The 20,430-nt window shown below is 36.8% G+C and overlaps 1 protein-coding gene across 6 annotated transcripts in view; it reads left to right on the top strand.

Moving 5' to 3' along the window:
• The window catches only part of CNKSR2 (connector enhancer of kinase suppressor of Ras 2), a 206,460-nt gene that overhangs the window by 96,090 nt on the left and 89,940 nt on the right, over positions 1–20,430 (top strand). For 3 of the 6 annotated variants that reach the window (XM_039714274.1, XM_039714279.1, XM_039714278.1), the window contains exons 8-9: positions 142–210; positions 16,922–17,068. The exons of 1 other annotated variant lie outside the window; for it this stretch is intronic. In XM_039714274.1, coding sequence (XP_039570208.1) covers positions 142–210; positions 16,922–17,068 — 216 coding nt within the window. The remainder of the gene's footprint in view (positions 1–141; positions 211–16,921; positions 17,069–20,430) is intronic. 2 more of the 6 variants (XM_039714276.1, XM_039714275.1) reach the window with 2 other exon arrangements.

Raw genomic sequence — 20,430 nt, 5'->3', positions numbered from 1 at the left:
ATATTTATTTAATTCTGTATTTCACAGTAGAATGTCTATCAAGCTAACCTGATTTACATAGCTTAGCAATCATACTGCTGAAAGAGAGATGATGACCGGTAAGACCTGTATTCTTGATCATCTCTTTTATTTTAAATTCAGTCACCTGCAGATCGGTGCAAGAAAATCCATGCTGGGGATGAAGTGATTCAAGTTAACCACCAAACTGTGGTATGTATAACTATGTTCTGTGTCAATTGGAGATAGAGGTGTTGGGGCACATTAGCATGTGTAGAGAAGAATTGTGTAGAAAAATGTGTTTTTATAAATCATTATTTCTTCTAACATCTAAATTTTCCTTTTTTTCTTTTGAAACGACATATTTCTTAAGTCTTTAGCTAAACCCTGATCATCTGAGCATTACAGGAAATATCAAGTTAGGCTAAATATCTGTGGCTTGGGAGATCTGTTAGGCTGATTTCTGCTTGCCCATGCACAAGTTGGTTTAAGTGTAATGGAAATTTTGGTTGAAGGGATGCAGGGAGTTGGAAATATTGTGCCCTTGTGGGTTTAATGTCAAGAATGCTTCCTGGACACTGGAAAACTTACTGCTTTCCAAACGTAATGGAAAGTGTAGAGTGTGATTTTTAAGAAAACAAGCACGTGAAGTTCCCATAGGGGTACATAGGGTGGTTGACTTAATTTAAAGACAGGTTTAAACTTGGAACTTAAAATTAAACAAACCTTTCAGATATGATAGTCAAGAAAACGAATACCATGCAAATTGCTCTTTATGGGAACAGATACTAGTTAATGCCTGGTGATTTTATTTAGGATTAGTGAACTGTTAAAATTAATTTACCTTTTCTAAGGTAAGGCTTTTTAAGAGAAAAGGTGGACTTACAATATGGATCGCAGCTATTCTTTTTCCAAAGTATGAAGTTTCTTGAGAGTAGTGGAAGTCAATATATGGTATTAGTGCAGCAGCCATTTGTTCAAAGTTGTGTTTTGCCATTCCATATGGAGCTCCACTTCCAGCTTTAAGCCATTGTACATCATGTCAGCTCCTCTGCACAGATTAGGGTATTTCACTATACCTTTCAGTTAAGTTTGAAATCAAATAAACTGTACATATGTTGACCTTAACAGATAAGAAGGTATCTTTGGAGCTGTGCAATGTAAATTGATAAATCTGAGCAGGTCAGGGTGAATTGTAATACTCTTTTGGCCATACAGCTTCTTTGTAAGTGTTGAATCCTATGATTACTTTTCATGTACAGTTGGTGACTAATTTCTCTGGTTTTCTGCACTAAGGGAGCTTATGACATCAATTTAATTTGAAAAACATTTTAGAGCATTATTATTTTGGCTATTAAAATGCATTACACATCTGAAGAAGCACATCATTAAACATTCAGTACTAGCTAGCTATTTTTCCCCAAAATTTCTGGTGGCGCTGTAAAGTTGCCTTGTCAACTTGAAAATTTCCAGTTGGCTAGGTATTTATTCTGGTTTTCTTAGCACATCTACACTGCATTTATTTGATGGAAAAATCAAATTCTTAACTCTAACACTACCAGCAGTGTTTTGACTAGCCTTAAGAGGAGCTTTCTTACCTACATGGATGGAATATTTAATGTAGGATTTGAGTGTCTTGGCTTTTGCAAAAGTGAAATATTTTCAGAGGCACAGAGAAAAGTAGTTGTATTTCTAGGGAAAAGGACCATAGAGAGCTAAGATAAACTTAGTTTAAATTGTAAATATATATATATAGTAATAGACTAAACCACACATTTACTTATGCTTTTCTTTGTTGTATCAACAATATAATTGAAACAGTTGTCACCATTGATATTGTACACGATGTATACAAATAATTTTCTTGTGTTCTAGTGTTAATTTTCCACAGTGAAAGTCAACTAGGATTTTCTTAGAAATCTGATAGTACCTCCCATGTTACCTTTGCAAAAGTACGCTGCATTCACTCTACAATTTTAAAAAGCCCAAATATTTCATTTTTTCTATAGATTCTGCAGAATCTGATAAGAATCTAAGTAAATAATTTTTTACTCCAGCCTCTGTCATGAGGAATTTACTATCCAGTTCTAGGAATCTGTTTTCTGGGAAGAGGTGTTACTCCTTACACTGAGTCTTGGTTAGAAGATGAATAATTCTGAAGATACTACATTTTGTTTTTACTGTGTATTGATTTTTTTTCACACTTGATGTACTACTCACCAGCAGCAGATACAGGACAACTTGCTGCCTGTAACTTATCATACATATCATATGTACATATCATATGTAACTCATCATACTTATATCACTAGTACTGACCATAGAAATAACTGATTAAATTTTTTAAATATCTAATTCTAAAGCTGTAGGGAAGTGTTATTCACATGTACCTGTTATTAAGGTCGTGTCTTGTAAATGAGGACTCAAAATATTAAAAAAAATCTTAACTTTAATTTCTTTTGAAGTCCCTTTTTAAAAAAATTTCTTCAGTTATTTCAGTGTATCTATCTGTCAAATTAAAGTTAATGTCTATCTTTTGTACTTTATATTTCAGAGAGTAAATACAAATATGAGGAAGAGAAGTTCCATACAATTGGTTTAAAAATCCAACTTGTCAGATAATACTTTTTACAAGAGTCCCATTGTAATAACTACGAAAAGGCTGCTTTTTCAGAAAAATGATGATTTTCATTATGCATGTCCTGATACTGGGTGTCAAATAGTTGTAAGTTATTTATTGACATCCTCTGCTTGTAGTGATGCTTAAACTTTGTAGTATTTCATTTGGTAGTGAAATCAAAGAATTCCAAGTGATTATTTTGATTGTTTGCTATTCAATATAAAACACGCATAACAGGATTATTCCATTTGTTGCTGGCAGGATGTTTGGACTGTTGGAATCTTCTAAATTTAAAAAAAAAAAAAACTGATTAGGCCTAAAGTCAGTGAAAAGTTACTGTTCAGAAAATTGTTCTTTAAATAGTGGTTTCTTGAGGTTAAATAGCTATGTGGATCTTCTGTGTCAGTTTTGCCTTACAGGACAGATCTGTTCTTCAGTAGCTCTGTAACTCTCTCCAACATGAGAAAGTCAGGACCTGTTAGATCCAAGTCCAGAGGACATCACAAAGATGATCCCAGGGCTGGAACACCTCTCCTATGAGAGCAGGCTGAAAGAGTTGGGGTTGTTCAGCCTGGAGAAGAAAAGTCTTCGGGGAGATTTTGTAGAACCTTCCCAAGGTGACTTTTTACGAGGGCCTTTATTGATAGGCTAAGGGGAATACCTTTAAACTGAAAGAGGGCAAGTGTATATTAGATGTTAGGAAGAAGTTCTTTGCTGGGAGGCTTGTAAAGGACTGGAGAAAGCTACCCAGAGAAGCTGTAGATGCCCCATCCCTGGCAATGTTCAAGGCCAGGTTGGACAGGGCTTTGAGGGGATGTCTCTGCCCATGGCAGGGGGTTTGACACTAGGTGATCTTTAAGGTCCCTTCCAACCCAAATGATTCTGTGATTCTATGAATGACTCTTCTGTTAAGATTCAGAGGATTTAGACAATGTCTTCTAAAATTCCCTGCAAATTTCATCCTTAATCTTTTTTAAAATCCTGGTGTCTAAAATATTTCCAATGGGAAGAAACAAGCAAAAACACTTCCTCATTTGGATATTTCAGAATTTGCACTGTACTGCAGTACTCATGTTTCTGCCCATATAAAATTCAAAAGCCTATTTTGACTCAAGATAGTCCTTTCTTTAAACAACTAAAAGTACAGGACACTATATTATTGCTTAAATGAATTAGTACTAAAAGAATACTCCACAGTATTCTTTCTGGTTGCATCAGTGATAAACAGTAGAAAAAATACTCCAAGCAGAGATGTACAGACTCAAGATGCTATAGGATTCTTGATTAACAGTCTGTTCTTGTGTATTTGTTTCTTTATTTTGGAGGCATATTTGGCACATTGCATATACTTTGAATACCAGTATGATATGACTTATGGATTGAATACACATTTGATATAACCTGATAGACTTGTGGATTCCCAAAATTTGTGTTGGCTAAAACTCATCAGAAGTTACGTAAATATTGATGATGGGAGAAAGTAGGTGACTGGTCAGTTATCAATCTGTTGCGTGTAGAAGCTGGTAGTTTTAGTTAGAATTGTTTTTTTGGCATCTTGTAGTAGATAACACTTGGCTTTTATACAGCAGATTTCTTACTGTGGAAACTCCAGTGTGCCAAACCAAGACCACATAGTTGACTTACTGGAACTCTTTTTATATTTACAGTACAAAAACTTAGAGGATATTTTGCTAAAATTCCTCTGAAACATGACAGATACTTTTACAAGATCATACCTTGCTTTGTTGGAAGAGTGTACTTTTAAGGATATGATGCCCTTCTAGATACTCATCCAAAATTAAATCTTTGTTTAGGAAAATGGAAAAACAGTACTGTACAATTAGTGAGGGAAGTTCAACTTCTACAGAATGTCTTAGGATTGTTTTGGGAGATGGTAAAATCCAGCTCATAGGAAACTTGGGGTGCATGTGAATCTTTGGAATGTATGCACCCAAAATGGAGTTTGCAGTAGATGGCTTCTTATTTTGGGAGGACAATCAAACAAAACACCTCTAAGTACAAAAACTATGTTGCAAATATTTGTTTTTTCTGCATTGTTTCAGATCCAGCTAGGCTTTTGTGAGCACAATTATTTCATTTATGGCCTTGTTAACTTGGCTTCTAATGAGGCAGTGTTTCTAAAGAGGCCTAGTGGGGAGTGGGCTGGAGCAGTGATGCCTTGAGAAGCTACCTGGAACAGAGGCTAGAGAGTGTTAAAGGAATAAAGTAGGTATTTATTAAAAGGCCTTCAAAGGATACACCTTGGGCAGTACAAGAGCCTGGCCGAGGCTACGCCCAAGCCTAGCCTTGTTAACTTGGCTTCTAATGAGGCAGTGTTTCTAAAGAGGCCTAGTGGGGAGTGGGCTGGAGCAGTGATGCCTTGAGAAGCTACCTGGAACAGAGGCTAGAGAGTGTTAAAGGAATAAAGTAGGTATTTATTAAAAGGCCTTCAAAGGATACACCTTGGGCAGTACAAGAGCCTGGCCGAGGCTACACCCAAGCCTAGCCTTGGGATCATGACTTTTCCCACTTTTATAAGTTTCGGTCCATTTACATACTGGGTTGAATTGTCCAATTACTTCAGGTTATGAAATCCTGTCCTTCCAGACTGCTCTCCTCAATTTATTGATGTTTGTACCTTTTGGGCCTGAAGCTGCAACGATGTCCTTGGTTCTCAGGCTGAAAAAGGATTGTTTTGTCTGACTAAACTGAAGAGAACCTGCTAACACTTGATATGAAGCTCAGAGTTATATACTAATGCAGTACAGAATCTGGAAAATATGAAAGCTAAAATGTAAGGCATCAATAGTACAAGGGAGGGGACAAGCCAGGACAGTCAAAACTTTTAACATAAGATGTTTGACACTTTATACAACTTCCATTCACCACATCTTTATTTAAAGCAGTACTTTCATTTTCTTATGATACTTCACTTGAAAAAAACGCAGTGCAGCAAGATCATGAAAGTTCAAGGGACATAAGCTTTTTTGTTTGATTTCCTTCAGTCGCTGTCAGGCATGTGCTTTTATGGAAGAGGAGATAGAGGAACAGCTCCCACATCATGCTTTTAATTCTCTCTTAATTATTGGCTTTTCTCTGTTTATAGAAGTTTGGTAAATGTTGACACAAATATTCAGTTTTAAAGGTGAATGTGATTTACATTTAAAGGATTTTTTAGGGCTATCCAGAAATGTTCATGGAAGTCTTTATGGAAGTAACCTAGTTCTGTAGAGTTACATTTAAAGGATTTTTTAGGGCTATCCAGAAATCTTCATGGAAGTAACCTAGTTCTGTAGACCTCTGTCCTAAACTCTTTGTAGTTTGCCAGGATAAGGGGTCCATACTTTCTGGCAATTGTAGTCTGTCCTTTAACCACCCTCTCAAAATTTCAGTATAATTCCCTATCCTCTTTTTACAATCTCTGTAAGTATTGTGTAGTACTGAAAAAGGAACTAAATTGCCATGACCTCTTCAAAAGAAAAAATATTTTTTGTCAATTCTCTTTACCATGGAATTTGTCTTGAGACTATATGGTGTTATTTAATATTTCTTTTATACATAGTTGTGCAGTTACCCACAAATATATTGTTTTATATTGCATATGTCAGGGACGTGTGGTATTGCAGAAACAAAATGTGTGAGAGAACATGATCTTTCATTTCCCCGTGGGAACAAATGCTGGATGCTCTTGTCCATGCAATCTCTTCCCAGTTGATCCCTGGGGATCACACACCACTTTGATGATCACAGGCTCATTCTTATGTAAATAGGGTGTTGTGCCAGTGTGGGCATTTAGTTGCACTTCTGTCTCTGGCAGGACAGAACAGCCAGCAAACAGGTCGCTGTCACATCTGTGTTAGAACAGTATAAGCTTTGGCCAGCCCATGCTGCTTCACGCTTCTGCCAAACTTTAAATAATTTTCTGTATTAAATTTTCACACTGAAGCACACCTGTGTCACGTTCAGTGGAATTTCATTTGCAGCAGAAAGCCACTGCTGCCATTCAGCAGCTACCTTCCTCCTAGATGGTAACAGAACTAAACTATGTCAGTTTTTCTACTTTAATTTAAAGTCAATCCAGTTGTCTTAGATACAAGCATTAAACCTGGTTGACTGTGCCCAAGAATGGAAAGGGAACACTGTCAGTGTCACTCAAAAATCACAAATGGTTATAGAAACTGCTCCTTACTGCCTCTGGCTTTGTGAGTGGCACCTTTTGTCCTGTAGCCTGGCACTGGCATCCCACATCCAGTGTGCTCTTGGTTCTGTGCTCCAGAGCACCTGGTCCGACCCTCTGCAGTTTGATGGTGCACTAGAATATGTGCTGGGCATGGTAAGCCTCATCTGTGGGATTGGTTAGAACTGGTGGAGCTGTGAACAGTCAAGGCCTGACGGGTTGGCATTGCTGTGAGTCCTTTCAGGAAGTTCTTTCAAGAAGTTGGCGCAACAAGAGATGCTCATCATCTCATATGGCTGGGACATGGCTTCAGTACCCATACACTGTATTTCTAGAGGTATTCCCTGCCAGCTGATTGTGGTCTTGCTCACCAAATGCCATTTGCTATGTCCTACAGCTCACTCAAAACCAGATTTCTTTTATTCTGTCCTGGCTGTACCCCAGAATGGACAACTCTATTGCTAATGAGGCCTGGTACTTTACTTGTGTGATTATATGAACATACAGGGACAAGATTCATATTGAATTCTTAAATTATTTTTCTTTTTGGGGAAAAAATTTATTTTGTAATTGTGGACATAGACTGTTCTGTACAGCTGCTGTTTGGGAATACCACCTGGGCTGACTTTCAGGCACCAAAGTATCTTTTGAAAGCGGTGTAATTATAGTAAGAAATCCTCTGCAGATACCAGTTGACTTTTTCTGTGAGTGTCACTGGTGGGCCTTCATAGTGTCACCACTGGCAATAGCCACATTTCTGAGTCCATATCCAAGCCTAGTATTTTTATACAAGGTATACTTAGGACTGTACTCCTGGGGATGTAAAATTGCTAAAAACTGCTGCAGTATTCTTTGGAGCATTTTTGTGACCTAATTGATAAATTCAGCTTTCTGCACAGAACACACTGGAAGATGATGTATTTTCATGGTTTTATTTTTTAGAAGGTTTATTCTGTTTTGCTTTTTTTTCCCTACATGGTAGCATTTCCATAGGAAAAAAATCCTCTAAGTGGTGCTGTAAATGGTATTAATATTTTCAACATAAATATTGAAAGACAATATGCTGCCAAAATGTTTTGCTGATAAAAATTATTTTCATATTCTCAGTAGTTGCTACTGGCTACAAATCTTGGTACAATTTGTATTTCCAGGCAGCTTAAATTAAAATTTTAAAAGTATGTTCTCTATAGTGAGAATACTGTAAATTCTGCAGTTAAAATGGTTATTTCAGAATATATAATTGCAGTATTTTTTTATGCCAGGTAGCACATATTAAGTAGAATTAGCATTTTCTATTGTTAACATATTTTATGCCTGTAGAACAGAATACAGATTATATACATCTTTTTGTGTCATAAGAAGAGGTTAAAAAGGCTTACTGTTAGTGTATGCTCAGGTGTGTGTATTTGGAAAGGAAGGCAGGTATTATTCTGCTGCTAATAATTTCCTTTCAACTGAGGTTGCTGAAAATTGAAGTACACTGTAGAAAAGATGATGAAAGCTAAAGGAGGGTTGTCTTCAGTGTTGTGCATATTAACACAACTGACATTACAGTTGTGCACAGCCTGGACCACATAGGAGTTAGGATGGAATAAATTTGAGTACTTTTGTGCCTTTTGCAGGTAGCAGCTGTGTACGTGACACAGCTGATCTTCAGGTGCCAGCCTGATCTTCTGTTGCATAATCTGTTGTCTTATTCTGATGAAATTAGGAGCTAACTGTGAGGAAGTGTAAGACAGTGATAGTTGTTGTAAAAATAGATCAAAACAGTAAGAAAGGCAAACCCATGCTCCCATGGGAGGAAAAATAAAGCAAGGGAAATTCTATTATTTCAGTAGATGTACTGTGAGCATGTAAATTTTTATTTTTAAAGAATTCAGTAGTGGATTCAAACAACTCAGTGGCTTGAACAGAGTACATATCTATGGCTGATTATTGTAATGGAAGTAAAATAAAAAAAAAAATAAAAGCTCTGTAATGACTAAATAATTCCTGTATTTTTAAGACAAATTCTTTTAACTCCATTTCCCTGTCCTGCCTTTAGCTAAGTAATGCTGCAAAAGTTTGCAGCTCACTTACTGGCTTATTTTGGATTTGGATTTTTTTTCACGTTGCTTGGTCATTAGTGACTTCAAGTATTTTTATTTTTTTTTTTACAATTTCTATGTACATGTCTTAATTTATTTACCCTTTATGAATTCAGTCTCAAGAAACATCTGCTTCAAGGGTAACAGCACTTTAGCTGGGGATCTCAAGTAGTTTATTTATACACTGAAAAGATGGGGGAGGTCAAAGACTCACTGGAATAATTCTAAAATATTAGAATCTAAAATAAAAGTTTTGATAATATAAATCTAATCTCACTTACTGGCTTATTTTGGATTTGGATTTTTTTTCACGTTGCTTGGTCATTAGTGACTTCAAGTATTTTTATTTTTTTTTTTACAATTTCTATGTACATGTCTTAATTTATTTACCCTTTATGAATTCAGTCTCAAGAAACATCTGCTTCAAGGGTAACAGCACTTTAGCTGGGGATCTCAAGTAGTTTATTTATACACTGAAAAGATGGGGGAGGTCAAAGACTCACTGGAATAATTCTAAAATATTAAGTTTTGATAATATAAATCTAATCTGAAAGAAATTATATGTGTGTATGCATGTATATTTTTACATACGTTTATTGTTGTAATTCCAGGACAAGCATTTGGGGATGAGACTGTGCAATGCACACACAAATAAGTCAAATTCCCATGGTGAAATGAAGCACAGGGCCACAAAAATGAGTTCTTGTAAGGCAGATGTGGCTGGGGGTTAATACTGCAGGGTCACTCCTGAAGAGCACATTCCTTATGCTGCATGAAGTGTGGAGAACTTGGCTCTTCCTCTCCCCTGAGGAAGGGGGAAGCCATCCACATCCATCCTGCAGCTTAATCTGTGAGAAAGCAGGGAATAACCCAGTCTGCCTAAATCCTGCCTGAGCCTCCAGCTCCTGCCACCAGCTTTTTGTGCCTGCTTAGATATTTATCAGCACTTGAGTTTTCTTAGCATTCACCAGAGGCCACCCAAGGGTGCTGAAATGCCTCTTCTTAGGCTGGGGAGCTACTGTCCTTTGCCAGAAGGCCTGCTGGGCTCTCCATGTATTTCCTAGAAACTCTTGGAAATGAGGCCAAGCAAGGACTCTGGTGGCAGCACCTTTGTTCATAAGAGTTTAATTTCTGTGTCCTTGCTGAAGACAAAGGCCTGCTCATCACAACAGTGCTCCCAGACCCTGCTCTCTGCAGTGTGTGTTATTTGTATTGTATTTATATTACACAAAAAAGTGGTGTCTGGGAACTGGGACCAGAGCCCTCATTTCCCATATCCCAGTGCAAGGACCTGAAGGTTTCTTGCCTGTTGTATGATTAGGGTTTGTGCTTGCATAGTCCCATCAGCACAGTGCTTTGCCCCCATGGAAGTTATGCACGTCTTGGTGCTTGAGACATCTTTGTATTTGAAAGACAGAGTTTAGTCCTTCTGAGGATAAATAGTGCTGAGATCCATGTTCTGAAACTAGATGGAGGGTTGAGTGAAAACCTTCCAAACTGCCAGTAGCTGTCTTTTCTGGTTATCTGTGCTCCTGGTTGAAGAGACAGATGCCTTATTATTGCCACACTGCAGACAGCCGGTCACTGCAGGTACCTGAGTGAAGGAAAATGCTTTGAATATCAGAGGTACAAAAATCTGAACTGGAACCAGCCCCATTTTTTTAGAGCCATACCCTAAAATGGGGAAATGACACCCTTCTTCCTCAGAAATTGTACCTAGTAACTGACCTTTATGTCTGTAAAAAATGTAATCAAACCCATAAAGTTGGAGTCTGCTCTTGCAACAAATATGCTCATTTATTTGTTCTAGGATGTTGTACTAGCAATGACTCAAAAGCAAAACAATGGGGTAGCTATGAGCTGAAGGTTGATTGTATCAGTACAAAACGAAAGGTAAGCATTGCTATTAAACAGTGTCCAGGCTTCATTGCAAATCAGATTCTTTGTTTCTGGATAAATCAAATTTTTAGTTCCCCCATGGATAATACAGATGGTTGCCTCCTATACTGAGGTGCTCTGTAGTCATGTTACTAATATTTTCAAGTTGTTGAATTATGGTGGTACTTTGCTGTACTTGTGGAAGGTAAGCTGTGGTTCAGATACATGTTCTGACAAGGAAATGTGTTTAGGGCAGTTTAATGAGAAGTAGTGATTTCTGCACTCAACTCAATTTGATCCTAACTTAGTTCCTTCTTGAGAAAGTCTCTTAATTGTGATCTTTAGCATACATAGCCAAAAATGAATTTAAAAATCACTTATTTTATGGTTTGGTGGTAGTAAGCAAAAGTTTTAGTGAAATATCAGGAATTATTCAAGTAAGAGATGTGATATTTTTTTCAATCTACTTTACATACAAACTGTATTGGTGTGACTTTGGGCAATGATACAGTGCAGTATGATCAGTGACATTTTAAGGATGCACAGAACTGACTTTTAACGTTGAATTAGAATTGCATTGATTTAAATAATGTAGCCAAGATACTCTTTAATTAGAATTGCAGCCTATGCAATCACAATATTATTAACCTCTCCTCTTTGGGAGAAAAACTAGCATGATAATAGCATCCACTCTTGCATAATGGTTAAGAGCCTGGATAAATCCCTGAAAAGACATCTCCTGCTCTCCTGACACTGCTTCCCCTGCTGCATAGAGATACAGCTCTCATCTCTGTGGTGGTCCATGCTGTAAACATCATTTTGTGGTTTCCTCACCAGTTACATTTTCTGGAGACAGAAGACCTATGGCTTTCTATTAATTTTTTGCCTTTTCAGGCATCTGCAGGGAAGGGAAGAAGATACTTGCTACTAACATTTGTTTCATGGGGCTAGCAGCTGACTGCCCTTGTTTCTGGCCAGTGTTCGTGGAAAGCAGTCTGGTAATTTAACAGCATGATGCTGTTGAATTTCTTGTCAGATTCTGAGTTGCTTAACAATGTGCTATGTTTAATATTTGTTATTTGAAGTGCAGTGTTGGGGATTTTTTTCTTGTGCACTATTTTTTTTTCATTAAATGCAAGGTGGTGTTTGATATGGAAGTCTTAAAAAAACTTATTTCTTAAGGTGAATGCACTTTTGCTCCTATAAATTGTTCAGGTTTTTTTTAGGTGAAGAGTGAGTAAAAGTTGAAGCCAGAAATGTTGATAAGTCAAAGTACTCTGGGTGCATACAACTAATTACAGGCAACATTGAAAGAAAAAGAATTTTGGTGATCTTCCCAGTCCACCAACTTTTTCAAATTAGACACTAGAGTGGATTTTGCATGTTCGCATAGTTAGAAAATGCCTTAGCGGATTATATTTAGCAGCAAGGTATTATTTTTCCTTCAAAAGTGTAAAGATATTGCTACTTTTACCTTTTCAAAATCTTCAAGTCAGGAAATTATTAAAGTAAAGGGAAAAAAATATCCATTTTCTTTTCATGGATGCAGAAAGCTTTCATTAACTTTCATGGGACTCTGGTCCCTTAGAATATAATTATGCCTGTAAAAATAAGGACTGAGTTCTGTTTACCATTTGGCTGTTATTCCACTCTCTCAATGATGTAGTTTCTCTGTGTACTGGATTTGCACACTGTTTTTAAGTGATGTAGCTGTTTCCTGAGGTTACAAGTTGTAGATTTTTCAGACTGTAGGTTATTTCATAGCATCCTAAAAATAGGTGTAGGGCCATCCAATTGTATTTGAGCTGCCTGTATATTAATACTTTACAGATCTACTTCCTGGATCATAAAATACAGAACTACTCATGAATGAGCACAGGAATATGGGAATACTGTCATGAGTGCAGCTGTGTGGAAAAAAAGATTGAATAAATGATCATGCTTACTTTCGGACAAAGGAAGATTATTGCCCATCTTCTAAGCTTGTCATAAGGGTGGAGACAGATTCATTTGGGGGAAAAAACCTATTTAAGAGCAACTTTTAATTATTTAAAATTGAAATTCTTGACAATTTAGAATAGAAATTAAAAATAAAAATTTAATTTCAGGCTGTTGTAATAGTGTCATCCAGATGTGCTTGCTGAAAGCCAAAGAAGCATAGAGATCTTTTAAAATGTATCTCAACTTGCTCAGAAGCATGTTTTTTAACAGGTGTTGGATGGGGACCTCTAACAGCACCCTTTGCTGAAGCTTGCTGTGTTTTGGGTTAGTGGGTGCTTGGCAAGGAGATGAGGAGGATGTGTCAGGGCTGTGCAGGGCTCCCTCCCGTGTGCCAGTCTTGCCCTGCTGAAGCAACCTGGGTGTCCTGAGTGACTCTGGAGCACGCTGGTGAGGCTTCCCAGCCTGGCCACAGTCCCTGGGCATGTAGTGGCAGAATGAATGGGAAGTGAGGAGGTGGCCTGATGCTGGTGCTGTCGGCACCCTGTGTGCAGGCTGTGTCTCTGCTTGATGTTCCCTTCCCTTTGGGAGCGTGGTGTCCTGCCCGTGCCATCCCAGCAGCACTGTGGATCTGGCCTTGGCCATCAGTCCTTAGGTGTGGGTCACCCCTTCTGTCCCTCCCTGCCCTGGCAGACTCCTGCAGCAGAGCTGCTGTCGTGTTGGCAAATCCATCTCACCATGACCCCTCAGGGCACCAGTGGCTGTCCTGGTCCCTCCCTGTAGCCATGAGCTGCTCAGGGATTCAGGCATGGGCAGCAAAAGCCAGCACTGGGCTTAGGCGGCCATCAGAGACACCTCTCCTGACTGCTGCTTCTAGGTGGCACTAGTTTAACCATGTAAATTTATTTTAAAGCAAGCAACAGTAACTTCCTTGGCCCATAAAAATGGCCACCTGGCCAGCATAGTGCGCTATTTTCAAAATTAATTGCTCAGGTTATTTTACTATAAGTAAAACTGTCTGCTAATACAGTCCTCTTACATATATATTGAATTTTCAAACCAGTGTTGACACTTTTTTGTTACTGTCCTTTTTTGCAGTACATGGGCAAGGATATGATAGGAACTTAGAAAATTCTGCCCAAAAAATTTGATGATTAGGAGTTGCAAATTTTTAACTGTGATAGTAAGAAAGGAGATGTTAGAGAGAATAAAGCCAAATTGTAGTTAAAGGGTCGCTGAAGTGGAATTCTGAAAAAGAGTTTTCAGTTCCAGATATAGTCCCTGCTTTTTCCGCTTTGCAGCCTGACCTCCTCAAAAAATTGTTTTGTCTGTGTCAGAATGAATTTTGAGAGGATCTGAACTATGTTGGAACTGAAAAACAGACCTCTTGTGTGGACATTGATGTTCATCTTAGGCCAGTTTAGTTCTTTTTGCACAGATTACGAGAGGCCATCAAGGCCTGTCTGAACAGCCAGAAAACTTTTGTCAGGGAACTAGATAAAAGCAGAGGATGGACTTAATTTGAATTTATGGTAAACTCAGAATTTCACTGTGAAAAATTAAATTGTTTTTATTCATGAGCTTCTAAATTAAATACATCAGATTTAGTGCTTTGAAGCTATTTTTTTCTTTAATCCCCCAAACTCTTATGAAGAGACTAGATAATCTCCCATTGATTACAATGTGTAATGCATATTTCAAATACATGAGACAGTTTATCTCTGCAAAGTATGAAAGTGCATTTAAAATAATTTTTAAAATGCTAGCATAGCCAAAAAGCCACAATTTTATTTGTATTTTCAGTGAGAAACAGATGGCTTTAAAGTACAGTTTTCACATGCAGTATCCTACCAACTTAATTGGGAAAAACTTTACATCCTGATTCCATGACTGAGATCAGATCTTGTTCTCCTCAAGGCTCCCTGTGCTGCTTTGTTCAGCAGAAGGATTCTGCTCCACAAATCCCTCTTCAGTTGTTGCATTAGGGTTACACACATTACAGTGTGCAGTACCTTAGGCACAGAGATAGCTTACATGAACTGTAGGCCAATGATTCCTTCTTTTGGTTAGAAAATGAAACTCATATAGGCCCACAGTGGAGTTATGTAACTGTGGGGAATATATTGCTTCTAAGCAGAGATGGAAATCTCTAAAATAATAAAACAATGTTGTAAATAGCAAGCTTTTTTTAAATAATGCAGTGTCCTTACACACAAAGCTTGGGCTTGAAGATATTTTGTTTAAATGCTGTTGAAACACAATGGAAACTTCACTGGGATGTGGAAATTGAGATAGAATTGGTTAATTTAATGTTTCATTTTGTTCAGAGTATAATAGCCATATGCCTAGTACATGGGATTGAAAATAAGGATTTCAGCATGCTTGGAATTTTTCTGTGAAAGCTGAAAAATGTTCTGTAAAAATGTATGTTATCAATACCCTTTTTCTTTGCATACAATAATCTTACTGTAGAAGTGCATCCTGGATATATTGGGCTTTGCTGTGTTGGAAACAGGACAGGTAGGAGCTGAAGAAAGGGTGATGGGATTTGAGCCATGTGTGGGATTCAGGGTTGTTTATAAAAACAGTGTTGGCTGAAGTGGCTTGTTTGGGAGAAGCAGTTCTTAAAAGAAATGACTCTAAGCAAAGTGAGGCTTGGTGTAATAGGGAATGAGGCACAAAAAAAGTAGCAACAACCTACATGTCATTATCTCGCTTAACTATAGGTAACATATGTTTGTGTCATGTTGCACTGCACCAGTGATAAGGAACATCTGTGCTCTTTGTTCACACTGCTAATTCAATTTTTCAAATGTATTATTCAAATGTAAAATAACCTTATCACTTCAAAGTTCTAGATCTTTGGTTTTCCTCCTCTCAGCTGGATAATTTTCTTCTTGACAGCGTTCTTGTACAAATTGTGAAAGAAGGAAAATAGCCATAACTGTGATCATTTACAATTTACAAATTAGGAAAATGTACTTGTTTGTTTAGCCAGGCACAGGTGGGGGACAGAGGAAAAAGAAGTAGCTTTCAAATTTACAGGGGAAAAAAAAAGCTGTCAAATTTATAGAAATTATCACTCTGTGTGGCTGCAGGCCAAGATTTTGAAGGGATTTGGATAATTTTCTTCTTGACAGTGTTCTTGTACAAATTGTGAAAGAAGGAAAATATCCATAACTGTGATCATTTACAAATTAGGAAAATGTACTTCTTTGTTTAGTGGGTCAGAGGGTGGGGGACAGAGGAAAAAAAGGTAGAAAAGCTGTCAAATTTACAGAAATTATCACTTTGTGAGGCTGCAGACCAAGATTTTGAAGGGATATATGATTCTGTGTATTGCCAGTCTAGGTGCCAAACTTGAAAAAGAATACTTTTACTACCCTAAAGCATTTTGCAATAGGTACCTTGTAATTAGGCCATATTCAGACTTAAAACCATTCTCATTACTTAAAGTGTTTTAGTATTTGAAATAGTTTTCCCAAAAATGCAAAATAAATTATTCAGAAAGTTCTATCTTGCATTTATAAATAGAAACTTGTTGCGCTCCATTTTAATCGAGGTTTAATTTTGAAATATTTCAAAATACTGTAATTAAATTAGGAAAAAATTATTTTGGGCTAATATGTAATGACTGGACTACATTTCTGTCACTGATTTACTGTATTTGTTTCTGAAATCATCATGAAAGAAGCACTATTTTAAAAAAGGCCTTGTGATACTGACTTCATTTTTATAGCAGTGTGAAGAATAGGTTTTCCTGAGCTGGTTTGTGACTTCATTAGGTGCATGAAGTAGTAGTGAATGGCTACATCTGGTTAGTGGACTTTGAATAGTAAACACAAAGTACAAAATGCTCTGTTTTGAAATGAACTGTCAATGCAAAAGCCAGGGCTTTTTAACTTTATAGTCTCTAAAGTCTGTGTACCAGAGCTAAGTTTGAAAACACCTTGAGATTTAATTGTGTATTTGCAGTGAAGTAACAGTAGTTTATTAATTCTAAAACCTGAAATTATGCATATTCATCTCAATGCATTATAATAATTATTTTAGTTTATGTGATTTTTATGCAGTAATTAAGTTTCGACATTTCTAGAGTTAATCTCCTTTATGATATATATATATACACTCCTTTATGTTATTTACTAATCTTATTTAAAAAGGGAACATTACATATTGAATAATGTACCTCAATTTTATTGTAATGATTTTACTGGTTACCAGGTGGGGTGGCAGTTGAAAAATTTGGTGAATGCACTACGAGAGGATCCGAGTGGTGTTATCTTAACTTTGAAAAAGCGACCTCAGAGCATGCTTACCTCAGCACCAGCTTTACTGAAAAATATGAGATGGAAGCCCCTTGCTCTGCAGGTAATGAAGCTTAATCATAAGTCATACACCATCATTTTAACTATAGATTATCTCAGTGATGCTTTATTGTGCTTCATCCTCAGCAGCATATGGATTTACTCTTGTATATTTGAAAAATTATTTCTGAAATTATTTCTCTGCAGTTTGTTCTCATAGGCTTAATTGAAATTAAACATGTTAGAACTTTTCAAAGTTAAAAAGTAATCATCCCAGTGTTCTACAATGCAGAAAAGAAGTCTCAGCTAATTTTTCCTATCTAAGGAGAGACAAACATACTTCACAAATTGATTTCTTGTGAAGATCTCAGTACAGTATAACCTCAAAAAAAAAGGGGATAAAAATGTTTGAGTTCTCCATTTGATCACTCATAGAGTTATAGGAAAATTTATAAGGTGATTGTATTCAGTTAACCACTTGACCATCAAAATTTCCTCATGTAAACAAAGCTGTATTTGTGTCAAAGTTTCTTTGACTGAAGGCTTGCACATAAGGAGGCACAGCACAGGATATCTGGCTGGGCACGTAATTTTAGTAAAACTGCAACATGCTGGAAGCTGTGGAATGGCTTCATGAAAGCTTTCGTGTTTATCTCTAGGATAAAATGTCACTGTGATGGATTACTCTAGGAAGTAAAAGTTATGTTCAGACTGATGAAGGCATGTAACTAACTGACGGAACCAACAATAATCCATTTTTCCATTCAGTTCAAACAGAATACTGTTTAGAGATTTATTTTGTTTGCATAAAGAGTGCATTCTTTGTGACATTTTTATTACCACACTAAAAGTTCCAATTAAAAATTGAGTACATATGAAAGAGAAAAGACTTCTGCAAAGTTTGGACAAAATGAAGATGGGATATGCAAATGCCACTGCGATTATATGTGGTCTTATGCCATTTGAAATTTTAATAGATACATTAAAAATGAATGCCATGAAGAACTTCTTTCATGTGTGTGTGTATATGTGTGTGTGTGTATACATATTTATATAATGATGAAATGCATTATGGTCTTATGCCATTTGAAATTTTAATAGATACATTAAAAATGAATGCCATAAAGAACTTCTTTCGTGTGTGTGTATATGTGTGTGTGTATAAATATTTATATAATGATGAAATGCATTGAAGTCTTTGAAACTAGGATTTTAAATGATTGAGGTGTTTTGGCCTTTCAGTTATAAAGAGCTAAATACACAAAAACATGTGGCAAAAACATTCAACCAGAAATTAGTATCTGAAGATAAAGTTGTAAATCTGGATGTATGAAATGAGTGTATGAATGTCTATACTTGAAGGCTGCATTTTTTCCATAGCTTTAGTGAGAATATAAATACAAATGTAGAATACAGGTCATTGCTTTAAATGGGGACTGATGCTTTCAGTCTAAATGCTGAGCTTGGGTAAGTTTGGTGTTTTTTCAGGTGAATTGGGCCAGGCTCCTAAGTACTCCATTTTGCTTCACTTTATCATTTATTACCAGAATAATTATGCTGCAGACCCCACATCAAAAGTTTCTGACAGGTACTTGGGTCTTACTCAACTTATCTAACTTTATATCTGCTATGTAAATATCTACATGTCATTCAGGTTTCTCATTTAAACTCCCTTTGGCCAGCAGAAATGCATTAGTAATTACTGCTTCATTCATCTTGGCCTGTTTTCCACTGACCTGCCTTTAGGATTGGGTGAATTTGCCCCTGCACATGCCTCTTTCTCTGCATTTGATGATAAATGGAATCTGGACAGCTAGTTTGAATGTGGATTACCTATACTGGATGACATTGACCCGAGACAGTGATTTTCTGTAGTCTTAGAGATTTGGGGAACGGAGGGAAATGGGAGTATTGAGGGTGGGAGGGTCAGTTCTTGCTGTTAGCATGAAAAATATTAATATTTTAAAGGCTAATATGAGCACAAATAGAGCTACGGTTAAACATTACAGATATAATTCTGGGCTCATGGTGATATGATTCTGATTTGATCAAACACAACACCAGGAAAAGGCCAGAACCTCATTCTGCAGTTACGTGTGCAGTGGGCATATGTGTGTCTGTTGTAATTTATAATTTTAATGTGAGAAACAACAGTTTTCTTAAGTAGGCGGAGCGTGGACAAAGCTCCAGGGTGAAGTGCAAACTTCAGAAGATGCATGATGTGGAAATTTCTGTTGTTCATTTATGCAGATCAGAGTTGAACAGATGTTAAGTCAGCTGATGTTGAAGTTTAAGTGTAGCCTAATTGTGATATCAGTACTGTATATTTTATCAATAACTAGCATCAGAATAAGTCCAAGTGCAGTGTAATTTCATAGCTGTTAAAATATGAAAAAATTATCTTTATTTAACTAATTGTCTGAAAAAAAAATCTTCATAAAAACTTTAAGTGTAACAATTGCAGTTTGATACTATGGCTGTTCTGAAATTTCTTATTTAACTATTTCTATGTTCCTGATTCACATAAAGGGGCTATTCTTTAATAAGCTTGGGATGTAATGTGAGAGGAGAGGAAGGAAAGTGATAGCAAATACCAAAAAACATAAAGGAAAGCAGTGCTTAACATCAGCTTTGCAAGCAGGGGAGGTTATGCTAATTTGTTTTTCCGTATCAGGATATCTTGAAATATTAGTGTGTTACAAATGTGCTGCCATCCCAGAGTTAAGTTAATTGAACTATATGTATTATTCAGCAGACACAAGCTATAAGAAAATTGTGACTCAGTAATACTGCGGTTGGAAGTATAAAATATTCAAAAGATTATAGAGTGAGATATAGATTATAGAGTGAAATTCTGATAAAATGGGAAATAGGATCAGCAAAAAGACTACTGTGGTCTTTTTGTTTCTACAAATAGAGTGAACACAGGAAAATATGTGGTGTCACAACCTGTTCATATTGTGATGAATGAGGTGGGAAGGTGGAAGTTTGCCCTAACGTAAGGAGAAGGACACAAAATCAGACTTGTGTTTTTTGTATGCATCCTACCAATCAATGTGTGTAACAGGTGTTGCCATAGGTGTAGAAGATAAATATTTCAGTGTATTAAATTAGAGGACTCATTTACGTTAAAATTTACATTGTGATGTTTAAATTGAGAACTTCTGAAACTTTATTTGAGCTTAAAGTGAATAATGTGGAGGCATTATTGGTAAATGACATTCAGCTTGTTCAGTCCACAGTTCTGTTTAAGAAGGTGAAGTTTGCCATTTGCAGCTGCATGACAAACTAGGCTTAATGGAGATAATAGAATATGCCTGTGAGATGGGAAAGTGCTCCATGAGTGTCCCAGCTCAGGCAGTGCAGGTACCACCAGTGTATTGAGCTGGTTTGTGTGTGGGTGACAGGGTGTCCTAGGAGTTAAAT

The sequence above is a fragment of the Passer montanus genome, unplaced genomic scaffold (genome assembly GCF_014805655.1).
Source record: "Passer montanus isolate IOZ18808 unplaced genomic scaffold, ASM1480565v1 scaffold3, whole genome shotgun sequence".
Classification (NCBI taxonomy): Eukaryota; Metazoa; Chordata; class Aves; order Passeriformes; family Passeridae; genus Passer; species Passer montanus.
The sequence above is the reverse complement of the archived record's forward strand: the minus strand, read 5'-3'. Positions and strand labels throughout refer to the sequence as shown.